This window comes from Sander vitreus, chromosome 3, assembly GCF_031162955.1.
Source record: "Sander vitreus isolate 19-12246 chromosome 3, sanVit1, whole genome shotgun sequence".
Lineage (NCBI taxonomy): Eukaryota > Metazoa > Chordata > Actinopteri > Perciformes > Percidae > Sander > Sander vitreus.
In genome coordinates, this window is record NC_135857.1 from 25144199 (window position 1) to 25165296 (window position 21098).

General features: G+C 39.8%; 1 protein-coding gene across 2 annotated transcripts in view; it reads left to right on the forward strand.

Moving 5' to 3' along the window:
* Positions 1-21098, forward strand: part of lsamp (limbic system associated membrane protein) — a 450071-nt gene that overhangs the window by 214769 nt on the left and 214204 nt on the right. Inside the window, exon 2 of one of the 2 annotated variants that reach the window (XM_078246655.1) lies at positions 13763-13841. In XM_078246655.1, the coding sequence (XP_078102781.1) occupies positions 13763-13841 (79 nt within the window). Of the gene's footprint in view, positions 1-13466; positions 13842-21098 lie in introns of those variants that run through there. The other variant, XM_078246654.1, reaches the window with a different exon arrangement.

Genomic DNA, 21098 nt, shown 5'->3' on the forward strand with positions numbered 1-21098 from the left:
TGACAGTGTTCTGTATAAATTTGTGAGAATGTGAACCAAACAAGTGAACAGTATGCTGTCTTTAAGGCTCTGGTTGAAGAATCAGACTTTCGAGTTGAACACACAGCCTGACATCGTCATACTCAGATTCTAATCAGAATGTCAGTCTGAAACCGCTCCATTGGGCTGTGATTATGGGGCGTGTTTCAACTGAACAGGGAAAGAAAATTCCTCTGCACTCATTATATAGACCTACAACCAATCAGAGCAACAGAATTCAACTCGACTGTCAACAGACAAGACGGTGTTTTGTCTATAGCAACCACTCTTTGTACAATGCACTTCCGTCCTAACTCCTGACTTTTAGACTTTTTTGAAGCTGGATATATCATTTGTTTCATGTAAATATGAATGTGGATAACATTAGTGATAGTGAGATGCTTGCTACAGTTGCATTTCTAGTGATGAATCGGCGAAAACACGTTTTATTTCTCTGATTCTCTTTATCTCGCTCCACCATTACGCTACCGTGCTTTTGGGTTGTTGAGGCTCCGCTCCGTCTAAAACTCTGTCATTTCGTAAAGCTGTTTGTAACGTAGAAATAAAATGGATTATTGATAATTTCATTTCTATAGTTTTTAGCTGACTTTACCAGCTGACTTGTTGAAACAGGTGAAGTTGCTTACGTTCTAAAACCAGCCTCTGTTACTTGAACAGCTGAGTCGCAGCGACACCATCAGCTGTCTGTGTGTGTGTGTGTGTGTGTGTGTGTGTGTGTGTGTGCGTGTGTGTGTATGTGAGAGAGCGTTACTGTTCGTTACTGTATCTGTCCATCATCGTATAAAGCCCGCCCTCACAATTTGATTGGTCCGAACAGCTCTTGTTCGAGCATAATTGCTCCTCAACGGATCAAGTCCAGACCGAACTTCGAAGTTCGGCTGGCATCCAGGCTATGTATTTACCCTAATTTAAGCAAATCCATGGCTGTTTTGAATATACAGAGCACACACTAGGGACTTAGAGAGATTACTCTGCTGGAGTGGTTTGCGAGGTTTCTTTGGATGTTTTTGAAAGTGAAAATTTTATCAAACCACCACCATTCAAGTTAACCACAGCTGCTGTTCTTTGTGTTAGCCTTTTAAATCTGCAGAGAGTGGATATTTGATACTAAAGGGTTGGATTTTTGGGTGGACAACACTTTAAACAAACATTATGGATTATGGATGCATTATGGATTTTGGGTTATTGAAGGCGACAAATGACAAACTGATTGTGTCCTCCAGATCTTGACTAAAGGCCACATTACTTGCACAGGGTAGAGACGCTGTTGGAAAACTGCCTTGTCGACCAACTCAGTCTTGAAATGTGAAGGATGCAAACTCTGAATTGGAACAGAACACCATCCCAAGGCCAGGTATACAGGTAGCAGCAGCAGATGGTACATAATATTTAATGCTGTCTAATGTAAAATGCACAAGTTTTATTCAATAATAGTGATAATAAAACAATATAGAGGCTGGTCTATTAAGGTTATTATTAACTATTCTGAGTGTAATCTGTGTAACGCACACCGGTTACACCATTATTAGACATTGTTTGGATCTTTATCAGCTATGCATTAGTTACATCTACAAAAAATATTAGTACTACTTTTCTTTCCAACCTCATGCTTAATCCTGCAGGGCATTTAATACCCTTTCAACAAAATAACACTTTACTATTTCCATCATGTTTTTCATACTTATTTCTGGAATGTACATATTAATTGACCAAGAATGTGCGCGTGCACAGATTTGACTATGCCAACGCTGAATGTAAACACACAAGGGAGTACTGTTTTAGCTTCTTGGATTACAAAGATGTGTCATAGCTGATACATGAAGGTGGTGAAGATCCCTTGGGTCCTGTATGGTGCTCTGCCCAGAGGCCCCAGGCTTGTCATTCCTTTGCTGTACACATTTACCCTGTAATTCACCCGAGAGAGAGAGAGAGAGAGAGAGAGAGATATTAATTTCTGTCAGGGGAGGTTTAGAGAGCAGATTCTCGTTTAGATGATATTATTAGATATGAAATAAGGCTATTATCCCAAGAAATGAAGCCCCTGCAGTCTCCCTTTAACACCTAATAAGCAATGGGTCATTCAAGCTTTTATGTTGGGTTGTTATTGACTTTTGTGGCTTGTGGCAATTCTGTCTCCCTTAATTATTTACTCTGCCCTTTAGCTTCCCTTCATTGCCTCTGTTTCTATAAACTATAAACTGTGCAGATAAAACTGTGTTGTATGATGATGATGAAGACGATGAACGCGTAAAGTAAAAAAGACTAAGATGACGAAGATGAAAAGATAAAAATAAATATGACTTGGGGAGAAAAATTGTGTCACAAGGGATGACTAAAATGAGAAATCTCCAACAACTGCCTGCAATTACTGTGCCTTCTTGTCCATGGCCTCCTAATTAAGAGAACAAAGGGAGAATGCAGATTAGAGGGGAGGGCCTGGAGATAGGCCTGTGGCTCTTCAATCCCCAGAGAGAATCTCATCCAGGGAATCACTCTGTTTATACAATGAGAGGGTCTATATTATTCATCTCCGGTAGAGTGAGAAACACAGAGGCAGCAAGAGAAAAAGGATAGACAAAACTTGAGAGAGAGAGAGAGAGAGAGAGAGAGAGAGAGAGAGAGAGAGAGAGAGAGAGAGAATGTGGAGGCACACCAGACTGCTAAGGAAAAGAACAATTTAGATTTGTGCATGTATGTGCGTGTTTTTACTTTCTTCCTAAGGGCCCTTTTACATTTGTGGTTTTGGTAAAGCTTATTGAAAAATTCTTTTGTGGATGTTCAGCAATTTTACCCACTTACTCATGGGTTAAATCCTTCTCAGCACAGACACTCAGCCTTTCCAACTGCCAATCACATGCAATTTTAGTTAGCCTTTTTGCTTCTAATGGTACTGCTGCGCTGCAACAACTTGGCAAAAAAATAACAATGCTGTAAGAAGATGCTTGCTGCGTTTTCTTCCACAAGATGTTACATCTTTGGAGGTTGGTAGAAATAGGATTGTGTTTTCTCACATCAGACATTTATCTTTGCCACATAACAGTTGTTAATGATTTGATAATTATTATTATATAAATCTTTTTCACATAAGTGTTTCTTCCCATAGGTGCCATTATCAGTAAATGACTGCAGTGTACATGCAGACTAAAAAAAGACAACAATCTGATCCGGCAGGTATTTGACCTACTTGTTTGATTTCCCTCCTTTGAAGAAACAGCTTAACTATATAAGAAGCACATCAGTTGCATTTCCAAAGCTGTGCCTCTGGCTGCTCAGGATCGAGACATAAATCAGTCTCAGCAGGGGGTCCCTTTAAAAGGAAACTATACTTTACGGAGATTTGCACTTTGAATATGTTCATGTCATGAACATGGAGTTACCAAGGAACATTTCAGGGTTTACTGTACATGCTTCAGGAATATATGAAGGGGACACAAGGGCGCTGGATTGTTATGCAGCTTTTTGTTTCAGATGTTGGTCTGTATTTAATTTATAAATACAGCTGAATGATAGGATCTGCTAGGAATGCATTCATATTTGGCTGCTCTCTTGATAGCGTGGGTTGCGCAATATACTGTAATTTGAGACCGCCGTCACCCAGAAAACGCTCACATAGGTTGATTGTGCAAGAAACTCATAACGACCCCTATTCACATTTGCTATTATTTGGGAATGCTGGAGCAAACGAGGAATTGAGGTGACAAAGTATAAGAACGGCAAATTCCACATATGGATACAGGATGTGGTGGTACGAAAATGTATGCACAGCGTTACATGTGATATTTTATGAAAATAGGCGAAGAAGTAATAGTTACATGCAAAATGTAGACTGATGAGTCAAGTTTCTTGATTTGGAAAAAAAATCATTAAAAAACCAACAACGTGAATGACAAACAAACAAACAAACACGTGACGCCGGCTACAGAGCTCCCTCAGATGTTGCCGAATCAGTGGCCGTTGCTAGTTGAGTTTACCCAACAATAGGTTACTGGTAGGTGGTTACAGAGCTCTGTGATATGTCGCCATATCAGCGGCAGTTGCTAGTTTACCCGATAAAAGGTGACTGTGAGCCGGGTAACGCCGGCTACACACTGGTTGCATGAGCGTGTCAGCTGTGTGGCGTGTCCGTTTTTATTTCGGCTCCCATGTTAACAGGTTAGAGCTTGCACACTGCCTGCATGACACGCACGTCTCAGCCCGACGCCTATTTCTCACACGACAAGCAAACATGCTGGAAGTGTTTCCAGGCAAAATCAAATAGGAAAAGATGTTTATATGTCATTTTGACACAAATACATATTATTATTACATTTTGATGTTTGAAAGTCTACAGAACGAAATATTCTGTAGCCTATTTTGCTGTCAATACTGCCGACGTTGTCTTTGCTGTAATCAAATCAGTATAAGTATACTACTGCTTGAGTGCAGGGTAAATGGGAAACATACATGTGTATGGCTAGCAGTAGCAGCTCCGCGTCAGACACATTTCTGGTGGGCAAAGACATAGAAAACGCCATGCAGCCGCCACGCAACTGACATGCCATGCTCACGCCACGCTCACGCCACACAGCCAATGTGTAGCCGGCATAAAGGGCACTGCGAGCTGCCGGTTTCGGCAGACATTACAGTTAAGTTTAGGCGACAAAAACTGAGCGTAACATTTAAGTTTATTGGAAGTTGCCAAGTAGGTTTTATTTTGGGTCTTGTTTGTCTGACTCTGTGTCTGTTAGTTACACTGTAAAAAAAAACAAAGGGGAGGAAACTCAAACCAACTTCAAAGCTGTTAGTATATTTACTGTAATATAAAGTTAGGTTATGGCCAAAGAAAGAACTGGGCAGTTTTTGGTGTACATAGCGCCACCATGTGGTCACATGTAAAGCACTTCACAATTTTACCATAGAAAAACTTATTTCAGCCCTACAAATCGTTTTTTAACCTTCACCGTGGAGGATCCTGAAAAATGCAATTGTTATTTTTATTAATTACGGTCAGGATATCTATCACCATGTAGGGTTTGATGTAAAATAATGTAATTATTTTTTATTACAACAAAAAAAAACATTTAAAGGATTGTGCAGCTTTGGTGTAGTTCTGCTTGATGGATGCTTTTTAGATTGTATATTGTATGTTTTGGCAGCATTCTAGTTAAAATGTTTTTTGTTAATTGGCCACATCTACTGCCGTTCATTTATGTCCAACATCTCAGTGGGATAACTCTGTCCAAACAATCTGTATTTTATATTTCAGTATTACAACCATAAGGTGTCTCTGACTAGCTTGTGTCAAATCTCTGAAATACCCCTTCAAATTTACAAAATATAATAACAGTAAATCTGTGCTTGAATGAGGCAATTTCACACCATTGCTTTTAATTTATGTACACAGTCCTCAAAGTCATTTGGTGTGTGCTCATACTCTGAAAGTCTTAATTAGTCATCCATCACTTCTTGAAAGGCATCCCATAATTTAGAAGATGAGTTATACAGAGAAACAACTTAAGTGAAGAGCATGGACTTACTCTCATAGACTCATACAGTTGCCTTGTGCTCACCAGGACAAGTCCTTCGATCTATCAGACTGCACATCCTTGTACTTCTGCAAGGAATTCATCTTGTTACCCTGTAGGTTTTCACCTTCAACATTACTGCTGCGGCTAAACCAATCCTCCTCAGCATGGAGCCTCTCTATGCCTGAACTCTCAAATAGAACAAGAGGAGGGATGACCCTCAGGGGCTAACTCAAAGCATTTCTTTTGATTGAGGAAGCTCAGGTCAAACGGTTGGCAATGTACAGATGTGGTGTGACTCACAGTATGATTGGCTTTCCTAACCGTGGAGCCCTGGGGCATTTGCATTACCAGTTGAACCATAGATGCAATTGCTGTACCTTTTATGATGGCAATAGTGTGAGAGCAAAGGAGTGGTGATGCTGTCAAAGGCGCAGCTAGGAGATACAAATACCTTTCACATCAAAATATTATGCTGTTTTTATGCTAATCCTTTTTGACTTACACTTACGGTGCTTTTTCATACTGTAAATCTACAGTATATCATGTGTCTAAGATGAATGCGATCCTCATGCTCTAGTAGGAATGAGATGTTTGCTGACCACTGCATTTTGTGTTTCAACTATAAATTATAAATAATAAATATATAAATTATAAATTATATGAACCAACTCAAAGTCAGAAGCTATCACTGAGCAAGAAACAAACAAAAATGTAAGTTGCATGATGGACCATGCCAACCCTGTCTCCTAAAAAATGATGTTTCCATACAAGAAAACTACATTCTCAATTATGTTTTAAGATATAGACATATATGTTTTTTTTTTTTCCAGCAACAGGTGCACAATGTAAAACGGTTGCCGTTTTAAACACGTAGATAACATTTTGAATTAAAACAAAACTACTTGGTAAGGTTTAGGCAACTAAACTGCTTGTTTGGGTTTAAAAAATGTATAGAAATATGTTACGTAATTTAAGTTACGTACATAAAATCCTGTTTGTTTGACCCATCCATCCACACCGACCTCCTCTCTAGGTGGACTTTCGTGGACTTTGACTTTGTTTGTGATACTTCAGAGACATACGTAATCCAGGACAAAGTACATTTCCCTCAAAGCGTAATTAGGAATGCAGTTGTGTTGTACAGGAACATATTTTTTAAGAGACAGGGCTGACCATGCTGCTTACCGCAGGAACATTGTGTTGTTCGGAGAGTTGTGTGCAATTACACCTTAGCCAGGTCACTTATGGTCTTAAGGAAATCATCATTAAGGAAATATTTGGCTTTACCTTTGCATATCCAAGTTTGTGGTCCTTGCTGTTTGTAAGGCAGAATGAAATAATATTTTGGCAAAGCACATATTGATCAAAAGTTTGAGTCAAAGAGGAAAACAAATGGAAAACACAACACACATTGCTGTTTGTGAGATAACAGATGCTCATTTTGTTTATTTCACATAACATACAATCATTTAGATATGATCATATTACACAGCACAGGTATAAGTTGGCTTATAGATCTTGGGAACACTTAACACACAATCTACCGTCTGGTGAAGGAAAATCACTCTTTAACAGGCAGTTCAGTACACATATAAACCAGCATAGGTCTGCACAAAGATAACAACATCAGAACTGCAGTTCAATTAGACATCTGGTCACACACAAAACCACTCACAGGCCAGCTTAAACTTTGTCAAGGTTAAGCATGTATGCAAAGGAGCCTTGAAAGGTGGCTTTGCAGTGCTTTTTTTATACTTACTGTGTCCTTTGAATTGTGTTTTGTGTGTGTTGTCTTGTGTAAGTCGGTGTTGGCAGCCTTTGCAAGTAGGTTTTACGCCAGTATAAACAGGCTTCTTTGGGAATGCAGAATAAGTTACTCTGATTTTAATCTCACCAAAAGCAGAGAAAAATAAAACTTACAAAGAAAACCCATAGGTGATTATTTGTCACTTTCACCTACCGCGTAGAATAAACCCACAGATTCTTCATTCACTTGTTTCACCTAGCTCGTGTGCTGGGAAGTTGGTGCTTTTAGCAAAAATATTTGCAGTTAAATTGAATACAGATTCAAAAAGTGTTCACAACATATTCCCTCTAAACTTTGAACTATCACTTGAGCACGTTGTCTACAATGTACCAAGCTTTGTGCCAAATTTTTGCATTATTTTATTTTTCTGCTGACAGAGACAAAGAGAGCAAGAGGCTTCAGGCCAAGGTGTGTGTGTGTGTGTGTGTGTGTGCGTGTGTGTGCGCGTGTGCGCGTGTGTGTGTGTGTGTGTGTGTGTGTGTGCATATGCTTGTGCGTATGCGTGTGCGTTAGGGGTGATACAGTATACTGCTGAGTACGTTGCTGGGTATCCTTTTTCCTCCGTATCATGCATTTTCCTGCCAAAACTCAGGTTTTGATAGGAATGCCAGGGAAATTATGCATGCACTCCATTTTATGAAGAGAAGAAAACTGTTTTTCATCTCTTGTCTCAGTGTTTTTGTCCCGTACACACACATGCACACACACTTACAGTAAGTGTGTGTGTGTGTGTGTGTGTGTGTGTGTGTGTGTGTGTGTGTGTGTGTGTGTGTGTGTGTGTGTGTGTGGGGGGGGGGCATGTTTTGCTAATGCAGCCTATTTTAGTTTGATACAGAGCATATTTGGCTTGAAAGAGGAGAAAAAAAATAAGAGGAATCTGAGGGGCAAGCCTGCCTCATTGATCTTCTATAGCTTCTATAGCAGAACCGAGTGCAATGGAGGTGGATGAAAAATCTGGATTCCATTATAGATCTTCCTCTTGTTGAAACTTCTTTATTATTTGTGTTTCATACAACATCAGTATTGATCCAAGACCCAAAGATGGAGACTGCAAAATCCAAAATGACGTTCAATATTGCAATATTTAGGAACACACAACAATGAACACTTAGTTAATCAAAATTACTTGAAGAACAAAATACAAGGAAAGGACAATGTCATTTTGTAATTGTTTTTGTTTTTTTATGTATGCCTCCATGACTGGAAGGTGGACAAATTAACAGGGAGCATTTTACTAAATAAAATTGTATTTTCTCCTTTGTGTCTCCAGGGGACTGCAGCTCAGTCTAAGTCAGCAAATGGAGTTGAAAACTTAATTTCAGTCAGACAAAATTACTTCTCAATATATACCAACAGAAAAATCTATTAATTGTTTAGCATTTTATAACATTTTGTCAGAGTGAAAGCATAGTGCAAAAGCCAGTGGCCATCTCAACGAGGAAATGCACCAAAGTGAGGCAGCGATGCTTCTGTTGCTGTGGCCGGCCAGCTGGAAGATTGTACTCCATTTTCCTTTTGCTGCTGTGAGGTTTGCTGTTGACCTTTACACTGGCACAATACGCTGCATGTTCCAAAATATTGGGTTTGCAACCAAATGAAGTGAAACATTTGGCTTTGATACAGCAGTGTGTGTATGGTGAGCAGCCAAAGTTTCTGAAATGTTTGCACACCCCTTTGCTTACTATACCAAATACAACAATAAGTCAATTGTGTGACTGATTGTGGGTTGTTTGTGTGCATGCTAAGACTGTGTTATTATTTTAGTATTTCTTCTCCTCCACGTTGTTTCCTCCTACAGTGACTTCCATCTGTGGACATTATTAAGTGAACAGACTTTTGAGACGCTGCAATTTACACTCAGTATGATATTTGACAGCAGTTTAACAGCCAAGGTGAAATGCCATATTTGATATATTTACTATCAGCATAATTTATTAATGAATTCCGTTGTTTGCTTGTGTGTGCAGGTCATGATGGTGTGTGTGCCATTATAAATGTTCCTCAAAGATTAGCCAAAATACATCTAAAACAAAAATGCAGTGTTTCAGAAACATTTTGGTTTAACTTGGCCAGCATACATAAGCCACATAAGATGTTGTACAACTATTTTTACAGGATGAGTAAAACAAACCATGATAAGTAAACTGATCTGGTGTAAAAAATCGATGGAAATGCCTACACAGTCCATCAAGAAAGACGTGACATGAACACACTATGTTTTCTGTAAAACTTTTCAAACGAGAGTGCATAACCTACAACAGGTGTCTGGATGACAAAACTGTGACAGAGAGACACATCAAATGATGAAGTCTCGGCAGTGATGATGCATCTAGGTAATACTGATGAAATCCAGGTCATGGTATGGTGTTATAAAACAATGTGCAGCCATTTTCACTCTTGAAATGTATGGTTTCATCTATATTGAAGAAGACTCCCAAAGGTGGAGGCAATACTACAGTCAGCCTTACTGACTTCATTCTCCAACATCACATTGTTGTTCTTCAATCGCAAAGATCTGACTTTGTGAGACAAACACCAGCAGCATGGTTCTTAAGTACACAGATGACAGATACATCATCCATCACATGCTGTATCTGAAGTAGACTGTAAAGCAAATTATTGTAACCAGTTGCTATGCTCTATTCTTATACTGTAATCACATCAAAGAGCATGCATTTTAAAACAGCATGAAACTGCAATGCTTGTGTTTTGAGATTATTAGTTATACTTATTAGCTATACAATTGCCACATAAAAAGTATTTTGAGCCAGTCCTTGTAGATTTTGTGTACAATATTAAATACTATTCTAATTGTAACAATAGTGGGGTAATGCAATCAAATTATGTCCCGGCTTCATTTCAACTAAAGGGCTATTCAGGAAAGTAACAAAGAGTCAGTCAGGCTCTGAACCAACAAGGCGGGTGCTATGTCACAGACTGAAGGCTTGATTCGCTGATGCATTTATTTAACATTTGAAAATGTTAATTGACCAAACATCTTAGGAACAGTATGTGTGAATTCAGTTAAAAGAGTGGATTTTCTGACTTTATATCTCATACATCTCAATTTCTTTCTGCTGTTCTGAGTTCTCCCTTTTTGATTGGCGAGAACATGCAGAGTCGCTCTGCCGGAGTTGTTATGACTAATGAGATGGGGAGAAAGTCAGGGCACCTCATAATATGTATTAATAAAATCACTTTATAGTGGCTGCCCTTTGATGCAGACCTTGTGTAAAAAAATTACAAAAGGCAGAGTCATGTACTGCTAAAAAATATCAGAAACATTAGCGTAATTTACGATGCAGTGTGATCGCCTCAGTTGCAAAGCACGAAGGAGCAAAGACATGATTTCTAGTTATATTACATTAGTCGCTGGTGTGTTTCAATAAAATGGCTTCCTGGAGCGTTCCTTGCTATCACCTTCTTCTGAACTATACAGAGTTGAATAATAGATCATGTTCTGCTTTCCCTTCATAGAAGTTAATTCGTTTTATCATTCATCTGTCACAGACTGCCCTACTTGTCATAGAAGATACCAATTATTGTGTATTTATCCTCAATATATTATGCATTAGCACTATTATTAAACGCAAAAAAATTCTCTTTGGCTCTGTGGTACAGTAAAAGAAAAGTAGGCATGTCACACAACTTACACCTGTCATTGTTCCTGAATTACACAGTATAGACAAATGAGCTGTATATATCGCCAGCGAAACAAATTCTATAATAACATCATTTTACCTCCGTGGGTGTGTCATCTTCTGTTTATTTGGCTGTAAACTAACAGCTAACATGTCACTGTTCCCTGAATGGGACATGTTACACATCTATTGTTTATTACTATTACTTACAGTATATTATGTTTTTCTATTTTAGCACACTACAGCAGAATGTATGACCAGTTCTGCTTTCTAAACCACAACACCAACTAACCAAGAGCATCCCACCTGCATGATAATAACCTCTGTCTTCCAGCACTCAGTTTGTTTGTGTGTGTGTGTGTGTGTGTGTGTGTGTGTGTGTGTGTGTGTGTGTGTGTGTGTGTGTGTGTGTGTGTGTGTGTGTGTGTTCTCCAGTGTGGGGTAGAGCAAGAGATCACTGGCCTTTTGTTAGGAACTGGTTAAAGCTGCTGTGTCCCTGGCCTCCCCTCCTCCATCTCTCTCTGCCATACAAGGAGGATAGGATTTCTAATAATTACACACAATATTTCTCAGATCACTGACTGACTGGTGATAATTTCAAAAAAAAAAAATAGCTAAAAGCCACATGGGAGCCATTCCTGTATAAATCTGTATGCGGAGGAGCGCCTCTTTTCTCCTTTTCTGAGCCAAGAAGTCCTTTTTTAAGTGGTCTTAATGCATATGCACTTTCATAAACTGTGCAATCTCCAAGACAGCAAAAACCTTCAGAAGCTTTGAGGAAATGGTAACAGGCACTGATTTTTAAGGGCCAAGTAGGGAGCAGCTCTGCAACCATCACTCCCTGAAAAGATTGTAGTGTTCCTTACTAACATTAGCACATCCAAACACACATATCAATTACGTATTTCATAAAACTGTATTTGATTTTCATTCATCTTTTCTTTGATCTAGCTGTAGCTGTAAAGCCGAAATGTTACAGTAGGCTACAGGGGGGCTGTGAAATTGGGGTTTATGTCTGATCTGGTGCTTAAAATCTGCTGATGCTGAAAATAAGGCTTAAAACCACTGCCTCGTACTGGTTCACTCTGAACAATTGCATTATGTTTAGAGATAAGGGGTTGGGGGGGTTGTTCTCGGAACTTAGTGCAATGTTAACATTATATTTAATCATTCTACTTTCAAGTCATATATGATATCCTCACCATGTCCTGTACTTGACTAGAATTAAAACTGTGTTATGTGTCTGATTCGAAATTATTAACCAAACACCTCTAGTGGCAAAACAAAAATGCCCGTACAATGCATGACAACGATTCACATTAGTATTAATGTATTTTCTGAATCAAATAAAATGCTAAGTGCACTGCCTTAATTGTTACTCTGCAGTTCATTAAGCACATCGTCGAATGAGCATTAGATCATGGCCTATTAAGCCGGTGCTTGATTGGCAAGTGAAATTAGAAGCTCACTCTGCATTCACATTTTTGTTAAAAAGGAAAGGTGCACACCTTTAAAACGTGGGTCCCTTCTTAGGTTGAAAGTCGATTTAATTGCCTACCGACCTACAGCACCATGCCATGGCACCCGTGGCAGTCTAGACAAGAGATGATTATGTCTGGTTAAACTATTCACAGCTGAGCTTCGCCCTGATCATGGTCAACAGAGTGTTAGCGCTGTTTTCCTCTCTCCTTTTCCACTTAATTCATTTAAGCTGTAAAGGGGAAGTATATGGTCAGAATTAGCAGAACATAATATTTCATGCATATAATAATATAATAAATAATATTATAATAATAATAATAATAAAAAGTGTTTCAAGAGTCCTTGATGGTGATTATAATGTGAAAATCCTAAAATGTACACACAAAATAATCAAATGTATAGCTGTTTTTTTAGGACAGGTTTTACTGCTTACTACCTAACAGCATATTGAACTGATGTAATTCTCCCCCTTACTAAATCATCAGTACAGAAAGTCTCACTGCTCTAAATAACAGGATACCTGTGAGCATACAGTTTGTTTGAAGACTAATGATAACATGATGCTGCAGTGATTGGAACTGAGATATTGTCTTTTCTGCTTGGCTTACCCTCCGGGGTGGTGAGCATTCAGTAGGCTAGTTGTGTATATATTATCACATGTGGACCTGGTCAGGGCTGTTGGTTGTTGTCTCCTTTTGGCTATCGTATCCAATTATACAAGAGGGATATATACTGCTCCTCATAATATTCCTGCACACTTGTTTATGTATTCCTTTTCTTTTTTTTACTTCTTTCGTTAGTATTCCTCAGTTCTCACTTAGTTGTGTATCACTGAAAGGGACCTCAGGTGGTGCTGTTGTCCTGACAAGCAATAAGAGAGCATCACAGCCAGACGGCTGGATAATCTGAGAGAGAGAGAGAGAAAGGGGGGGGGGGGGCGACTCTGATCAGAAGCCTGCCTCTCTCCATCGCAGTTGCTGGCTGTGCCGTCCCTTTACGCAGAGAGCATTACGCATCACTGGACAACATTGCACGTTTTCGTCCCAAAGATCTTTAAGGAAACCCGTATCACCCATCCCTTCAGCACTGCTTTGGACATAAAAGGCATCCCGCGTTTTCCGAGAAGTCTGGACAACTACTACTCTTCCTCCCCCTCTTTTTTAACCCTTGGATCTAGAGCTCCCTAAAAGCGCGCTCCTGTGCTTTTAAAATGCAAGTCGGACGCAAATCGTGTTGGAGGCAATTGCAGGCTTCTTTTTTCAGACTCCTGTGTCTTATACCCACAGGATTCCCCGTCCGGAGTGTGGATATGCAGCGGGCCACCGACAACATCACCATCCGCCAGGGCGACACAGCGATTATAAGGTAAGAGACTCATCTTCCAACTTTCCTCTCCTACCGTCTCCCTCCGAATACACAGCAGCATCCTCCCCCGCGACAGCTGCATATGTTGCAGATCGCAGTAGCCTAACAAAGGGTATCGTTTATTGGACTCCGTTAATTTGTCATAAGGAAGATATAGACTACATATATATTTTGTTGTTTCGGTTTTCTCTGCGGTTAACTTATATTTTCCGCACGATTACACAGAAGTAACGGAGGTGGTAAGTGTTCGGATGACAGTTAATTTGCTTACGTTTCCAACTTTTATCTCACCAACCAGTCCCGACAAAAATGTCCATACCATATGATCTACATAATATCCCTTCATCTCCTCCCTATTAGCAATTATAGTTTTGCAGTGACATGTCATCCTTCTTCTGGGGGGATTTATGCTTATATGCCTTCGCTGACATGGCGCACCGAGCGCCGAAGCTGTGGTCACCCAAGCTCCCTGTTTTGTTTTACTTAATTCAAGAACAGCTTAATAATGCAAAGTGCGTCACTGTGTCCGGAGTTGCTGTTTGTGAGTGGATTACTTGCAAATACAGGGATCGAGACACTGATAAGAGGATGATGCGAGTAGACAGAGAACTGCGCAGTCTTGTTGAGATTTTACGAATCACTGTTCGATGTTGAGAAAAGATGAATTGCAGCCTGTAGGGGATACGTAGTTAGGTGAAGTACCATCAGTGTCAGGAAGATGTTAATTTAACCTAATAAAGCTCCAGTCTCTAAATCTAGTTTAGTCTGTTACCGTTTTTTGTGTCCAATAGCCTCACATCCAACTTAATCACTTCCTAGACAATGCAAGCTGTCAACTCTATGCTATTGTGATGTTTCTGGGCAGATGTCAGTGTTCACGTGATCCGGACCATGTGTTTGTGGCAGGCTGCAAGGGGATTTAGATTTTGTTGGTTTTTATAAACAAGGCGCTTTGCCTTCCCCCCCAGCCTCAGTCGCCTGCATCCCCATGCACTGTATGGAGGTCCAGTGGTATAATAGGCTGCACACAGAACACTCAATCACATTGATTTTTCCCTCTCCCTCACTCTTTCTCTGTCCTCTCCCTACTTTCATACTTTATTTACAGTACTACCGCCCAGTCTTGCCTAATGAGTATAGAATATAGAATGCAAAGGATAGACCTTTAACACAGCCAGTCAGAAAAGCCTGCAGACAGACACACAAGCACGTTTCCTCACATGTGCCCTGAGCTTATATAGGTGCACATACACATGCCTACACACGCGCACACACACACACACACACACACACACACACACACACACACACACACACACACACACACACACACACACACACACACACACACACACACAAAATGAATAATTCCCTTTAATGGATTCCTTTCTCCAACCTGGTGCCATCCATTCAGATACCTGCTGATCAAATGAGTCAATTGACTTAGTTACTGTTGAACTCACAAAGGGTCACAGCTATTTGTTTCACTTTTCCAAATCCAATTGACTGCGTCTTTGCTATATTCAGCTGTTTAGTCACCCAGTCAGTCTGTCTCCTTTAGAGGTGGTGGCAGGCTTTTGCACTCAGCCTAAGCCAAATTAGATTCTCCTTTCCGAGAAAACACTTGCATCCTAAGTCCGCTGTTTTAACCATTATCTCTGATAAACGACCCTTGAATAATTGTTTATGGTAATCACTCTGGGAGGGTCATAATTAATTTGATGTTTATAATGTATGTTGTTGGCTTTAGCGATCAGTCTTATTTATTGTCAGTCAGGCAACGATAAACTGCAACTCAGACCCCTGTGGCTCCATTGAAAAATACAACCATTTTTCACACCCAGTTTCCACCTGACAAATTGCATATGGGGGTGGTTGGGGGAGCGAGAGGAAAAGAAGAAAAAAAACATAAGGGCTAAAATGCGCGAACTTTGAGCAGGGGTGGGAGGCCGTTGGCTCGTAATTTGTCGAGCTACACAGTGTATCTGAGCCCATAAGCTGGGTTTTGTGAAGGCTGAGGGGATATTGGTTACCTGGGGGCGTAATAAGGCCCGTGCTCCTTTAGTGGAGCCTGTAGCTGCAGTCATGACATTCATGGCACCAGAGGAGAGATGCTGGAGCAGAGAAACAGTGTGTGGCCAAACAACTGCTGTGACAGAACACAGCAGCAGGCCTCGCTACTGAAATGAGAAAGGAAATGCATTTTTACCAGGGGCCTAGAACTGTGTCATGCTGAATAACTAAGTATTTTTTCTTTATGCTCACGACTTTCAGATTTGTAACACTATTGTGGCTCACTGTGAAAGCCTGTACCAAAGTTACATATTTAAGCTTTGTAATGGCAATGGATTAATGTATGTGATTCCAAAACAATTTGACCTGAAGGAGATCCAAATAGGATCAAAACATTGTCATTATTAAACTTTTGTGGCGTGGAGTAAGTGTGTAGGTGTTTCATTTTCTTCTTTTTATGGATTGATTTTGCGATGCATTACATATCATAGTGTAAATACTCTAGATTTTGATCAGGATTGATTATTATTTAAACATTCCATTCAAACATCTGCCAATACTTTGTTGTGACAGGTTTGCCTACTGTAGATGAGATGGGGGGTGGGGGGGAGTTTCAGCATGTGGTGACACAACGCTTTGTTCACAGAATCTAATTTCCCCTCAGACTTGAACATAAACTAAATATTGACATTTATCTCCAGCAACTGTGGGTGCCTATAGGGAACACAGCATGGAATCTTAATTGATTTTCACCATCTTCTCTTCTGTCTGATAAGACTGAGATCCACTGCAGCACGGTCTCCTTTATGTCAGCGTTACTGTAGATATAAATATTTAGCTGTTCTTAACCTTTAACCTCTTTTGCCTAAGCAGGTCACCAAGGGGTTAATTTTAAGAGAGTATGCTGTTGAAGACAGCCAGGATGTTGGACTGTCTTAGATTAACATTTCCACACCAGCATTTGTAATGTGGAGTGAATTAGTCTTAACATGTGTGGGTTAAAGCTCTAGTAACAACAACCATATTGGTGGTAAAGTTTTGTAATATAGTTTCTTTGGCTCTTTAGTTGGTCTTGTGTAACATGCTTTACGCAGAACAATGTATGCATGCTGCATCCTAAGTTCTTTACCGTTTTAATGATCTGGAGGCTCTGTGTTGAGTTCAAAGATTACGGACTATTTGGGTCTTACATTTGTCCCCAAGCTGTCTTTTTACTGTAAAGGGGGACTTTTCTTTGAAAAATTGTATCTTCTTGAAGTGACATTTGCCCCTGGAAAGTGTGAACATTAATCCCAGCATATTCCAGTTTTTTACAATCGCTATGACACTTTTTCAATACTTTTAACAACTTTCCTAAACTCTTAACACAGTTAGCATAACATCCGTCTGTGTAGGCTATACAATTAATACATTTCTTGTTGCTTTTGACACAAAATGCCTACAGTTACACAAATTTAAAATGCTTGAACTTCTTTTACACACAAGCTCCACCAAGACCAAAACAATGATTTTGTATTGCCAAATTTACAAATGTTTTCACACTGTATGTCAGAACAGATAACAACATGTTCTAAACCTAACTTATAGGCTAAAGTCAAAGTGAACAGCTGTTCATATTGTAAATTGAAACACAAATATATCCCCTGGATTTTATACATGCATTTATTGAGAAACAGCTGTTTGAAACTATGCAAATAGATCAATCACAGCTGATTCCCTTCTAGGAAACACACTCAGCTGTTGAGGTTCTTTCAATCGCATGATCATATGGTAGTACAGTAAAAGAGGACCTATTTGAACAATATTCTGTAGATGAACACAGAAAATAAGAAAAATGCCTTCACGAGGGAGAGGAAGAGGAGTACCAGGACAATTATGTCTCTGTCTCCTTTTTTTCATAAACTATAAAGCTACTCTGAGATGGGTCATTCATTTTTTGCATTGAATCTCTGCAGCAAAAGAAACAAAATGGTGGCCGGGTTGCGTCAGTGGGTAGAGCACACATTTACTTGGAGGTTTATGCCTCAATGCAGAGGTCCAGGGTTCAAATCCAACTTGTGACGATGTCCTGCACGTCTTCCCCCTCTCTCTCCCCCGTTTCTCAACTAGCTGTCCTGTCAAATAAAGGTGGCAAAAATATTAATATATAAAAATAATCTTTACAGTAAAAAAAAAAAAATATGCATGCATTTACTAAACCCAGCAAAGCAAAAATGTAGAGAGACTTCAAGAGAAACTGCAGTGTAAAACACAATCTATGATCAATACAATATACTATTGTCTATTATATAAGGGTATTATCAGTGTTGGAGTTTAGTTTACAATGTTTGATTTTGAGCATGAAATGAACTGTTTTGCCAATTGTGTGTTGTAGGTGTGTTGGTGTGTTAAGAGTTTAGGAAAGTTGTTAAAAGTATTGAAAAAATTGTCATAGCGATCGTGAAAAACTGTAAATCTAGGCCTGTATCACGTCTTATTTCAGATCTACATGATTTAGGTCACTAAAAAACATCCCATATTTCAGAGCCCCCTTCCATGGTGACGTAGCCTGTTTTTTGTTGTTTTTTACAAGGATGATGCCAACAAGTGAAATCAATCTAATCTCATCATCTGCAAGTCACAATATGAATCTGAGGAAAGGAAAAATAAATGTTTCTTCACAGTTTCTTTAAGCCATATCTGAGTCACAATAGTTTACTTTTTAATTATTTTTTTTGAGTCCTAACTATGCAGCTGCCTGAAAGGGTAAGCTTGCAATGTCAGGCGAAGCCCTGATAATTGACAATTGCTTATTAAAGCATTACTGACCCAGTCTCTGTGATTGCTCTCCTCTTGGTCAATTATCTGCTCTTTGGCAATACACTCTGCCTGGCTTGTTCATTTCAGGGAAGATGATTCTGCACTTGTGCTTTGCCCCAGATGATCATTGTCAATACTTACCCCAGAACTCTGCCTTTAATTTGAGTTAGAATCAGCCAGATATTATGTTTCTGAAATCTACTAGAGGCTCAGACACTACATAAGACATGATGTTAGTCTAATTCAAGCTCTGATACAATTTAACGCCTGAGAATACAATTATTTTCATTTGCATTATTAAAACCTCAACTATTGCACTCTGATGGCTGATGCATCTTAGAGTGCTGCTGTGTGCATCAGCCAACCTCCAAAGAATTGCACTTTTCCAAAGTGGAAATAAAGACTTTCCAGTTATTAGAAATTATCTGACATTCCCAGCAGCTGCTCATTTATTTCCACAGTACACCTGGTGTCAACCCGACAGCACAAAAAAATAAATAATTAATTTTGTTTTGGTCATAATTTTTGATCGGCTATTGTTTGGGCATGTAGCATGTCTGACTTCATGCTGCCCTCTGACAGATCAACACTGATGACCCTTTTAACATGAACTTTCTCCAGCTGGTTCGGTGTTGGGCAGTCTTTTTTGCTTCCTTCCAGGATGATGTTGTTGTTGTTGATGAGGTTTCCTTGAGTTTTGCCTCCACAGACCTTCTCCAGCTGTTCCTGGGTCTTCCTGGCTTTCTTTTCCCTTGTGTGTTCCAGGTTAAGGCCTGTCTGGTTGTGCTGGAGAGTGGTTTTCTCAAATATTGATGACTCCCTTAGCTTAACCATAATTTACATGTGAGAATATTGCACAAGTAACTTTATTTTTTACTTCAGTTATTTAAAAAAAAAAAAAAAAAAAAACATCCAACATCGACATTTTGTCTTTCAACAGGGCATGCGTTACTTGTTGGTAAAATGTAAGCGTCACACCCCAAAATGTGTTTATCAATGCCATTTATTTAACATACAAGAATTACAGTGAAAAGGGTAAAACTGGGAGAAAAAGAAGACATTGTCTGACTATTTTTACAAAGACAGTTTGATTAAGGTGGCAGCTAGTGCTACCTGGTACAGTAACATATTGTTACTTGAGTTTGTGAGGCTCCGTGAGACCTGTAATGTGTTGATAAGTATAATCAATGACATTTTTAAAACAGTGAAAATGTGCCCAAACGTGTGTGTGTGTGTGTGTGTGTGTGTGTGTGTGTGTGTGTGTGTGTGTGTGTGTGTATGGTGGTGTATACCACCATTACATAAAACTGACCTGTAATCAAAATTCCTTGCTGTCACATTAAGTTATGATGAAGACACTGCAGATATTAATTTTCACAGACAGTACAATGATTTGGTAGGGTGATACTGTGGGCAAGACAGTCCAGGCTGTATTCCAAGTGGAGGGAGGAAAACAGGAATAACAGATTAATTTCTGGATTTCCGGGCAGAGGGCAACATTGCAACATCATTTGGGATGTCCAGCCCCCCGGGTTGGGGGGGGGGGCTCTATATTTCTCTGTACAGCTCATCACATTGGACTGCTGCCTGTTTTTTTACGGTTTAGAGCCTCGCTAGGCATTCCTCAGCTGCTCTATCTCTTCATCGCTCTCTCTCCCTCTTTTTTTCTCTCTGCCAGCATTCAATTGTCCAGTTGTGCTGTCTTAACCCAATTTACAGAGTGAATATGAAATCAGATGAGGGGAAAAGAGGAAAAAAGTGAGCTTCTTTATGAGCAGGATAAAGGGAAAAAAATGATAAAAGGGAAGAATGACGGTTTCCGAGAGAGAGAGAGAGAGAGCGAGAGAGAGAGAGCGAGAGAGAGAGAGAGAGAGAGAGAGAGAGAGAGAGAGAGAGAGAGATGGACAAACATAGGGAAGAGAGAAGAGTATGATGGGTAGAATTAGAGTGGGATAGGGGTAGGTCAGGGACACAGTATTAGTACAATCAGCACAATAATCCCTTCTGTTCCAGCCTGGGCCGGCGTAGGTTTTCAAATCAATTTCATTTTCACTCATGATGCTACAGTGGGAGAGCTGAGTGGCTGCCAGTTGGGTCATTATCGTCTTGTCCCTATTTTGGCTTGGGACGGAGCAGAGGTGAGGTGGAAAGCTTTGGGGGCATGGGTTTTGGTTGATATTTTGCCAGTTCTGCAAAGTTTTGTGAAGGCTTTTGGAACAGCTCTGAGTCACCACAAGTTCCAGAGGCTTTCATCTTGGTCAGTAGGATCTGAATAATGGCCCTGCAGAGACAGTGTGAAGTCTTTTGACATGGCAGATGAACCGAGTTCTGACGCTCTCATCTGAAGCACACAGCCCAATACAGTTCAGTGAGCTGCCTGGGCCTCTTTCAAAGGCTGCCAACCAGATATGCTTTCAGCCTGTAGTTTGATGTTTGCTGCTTCAT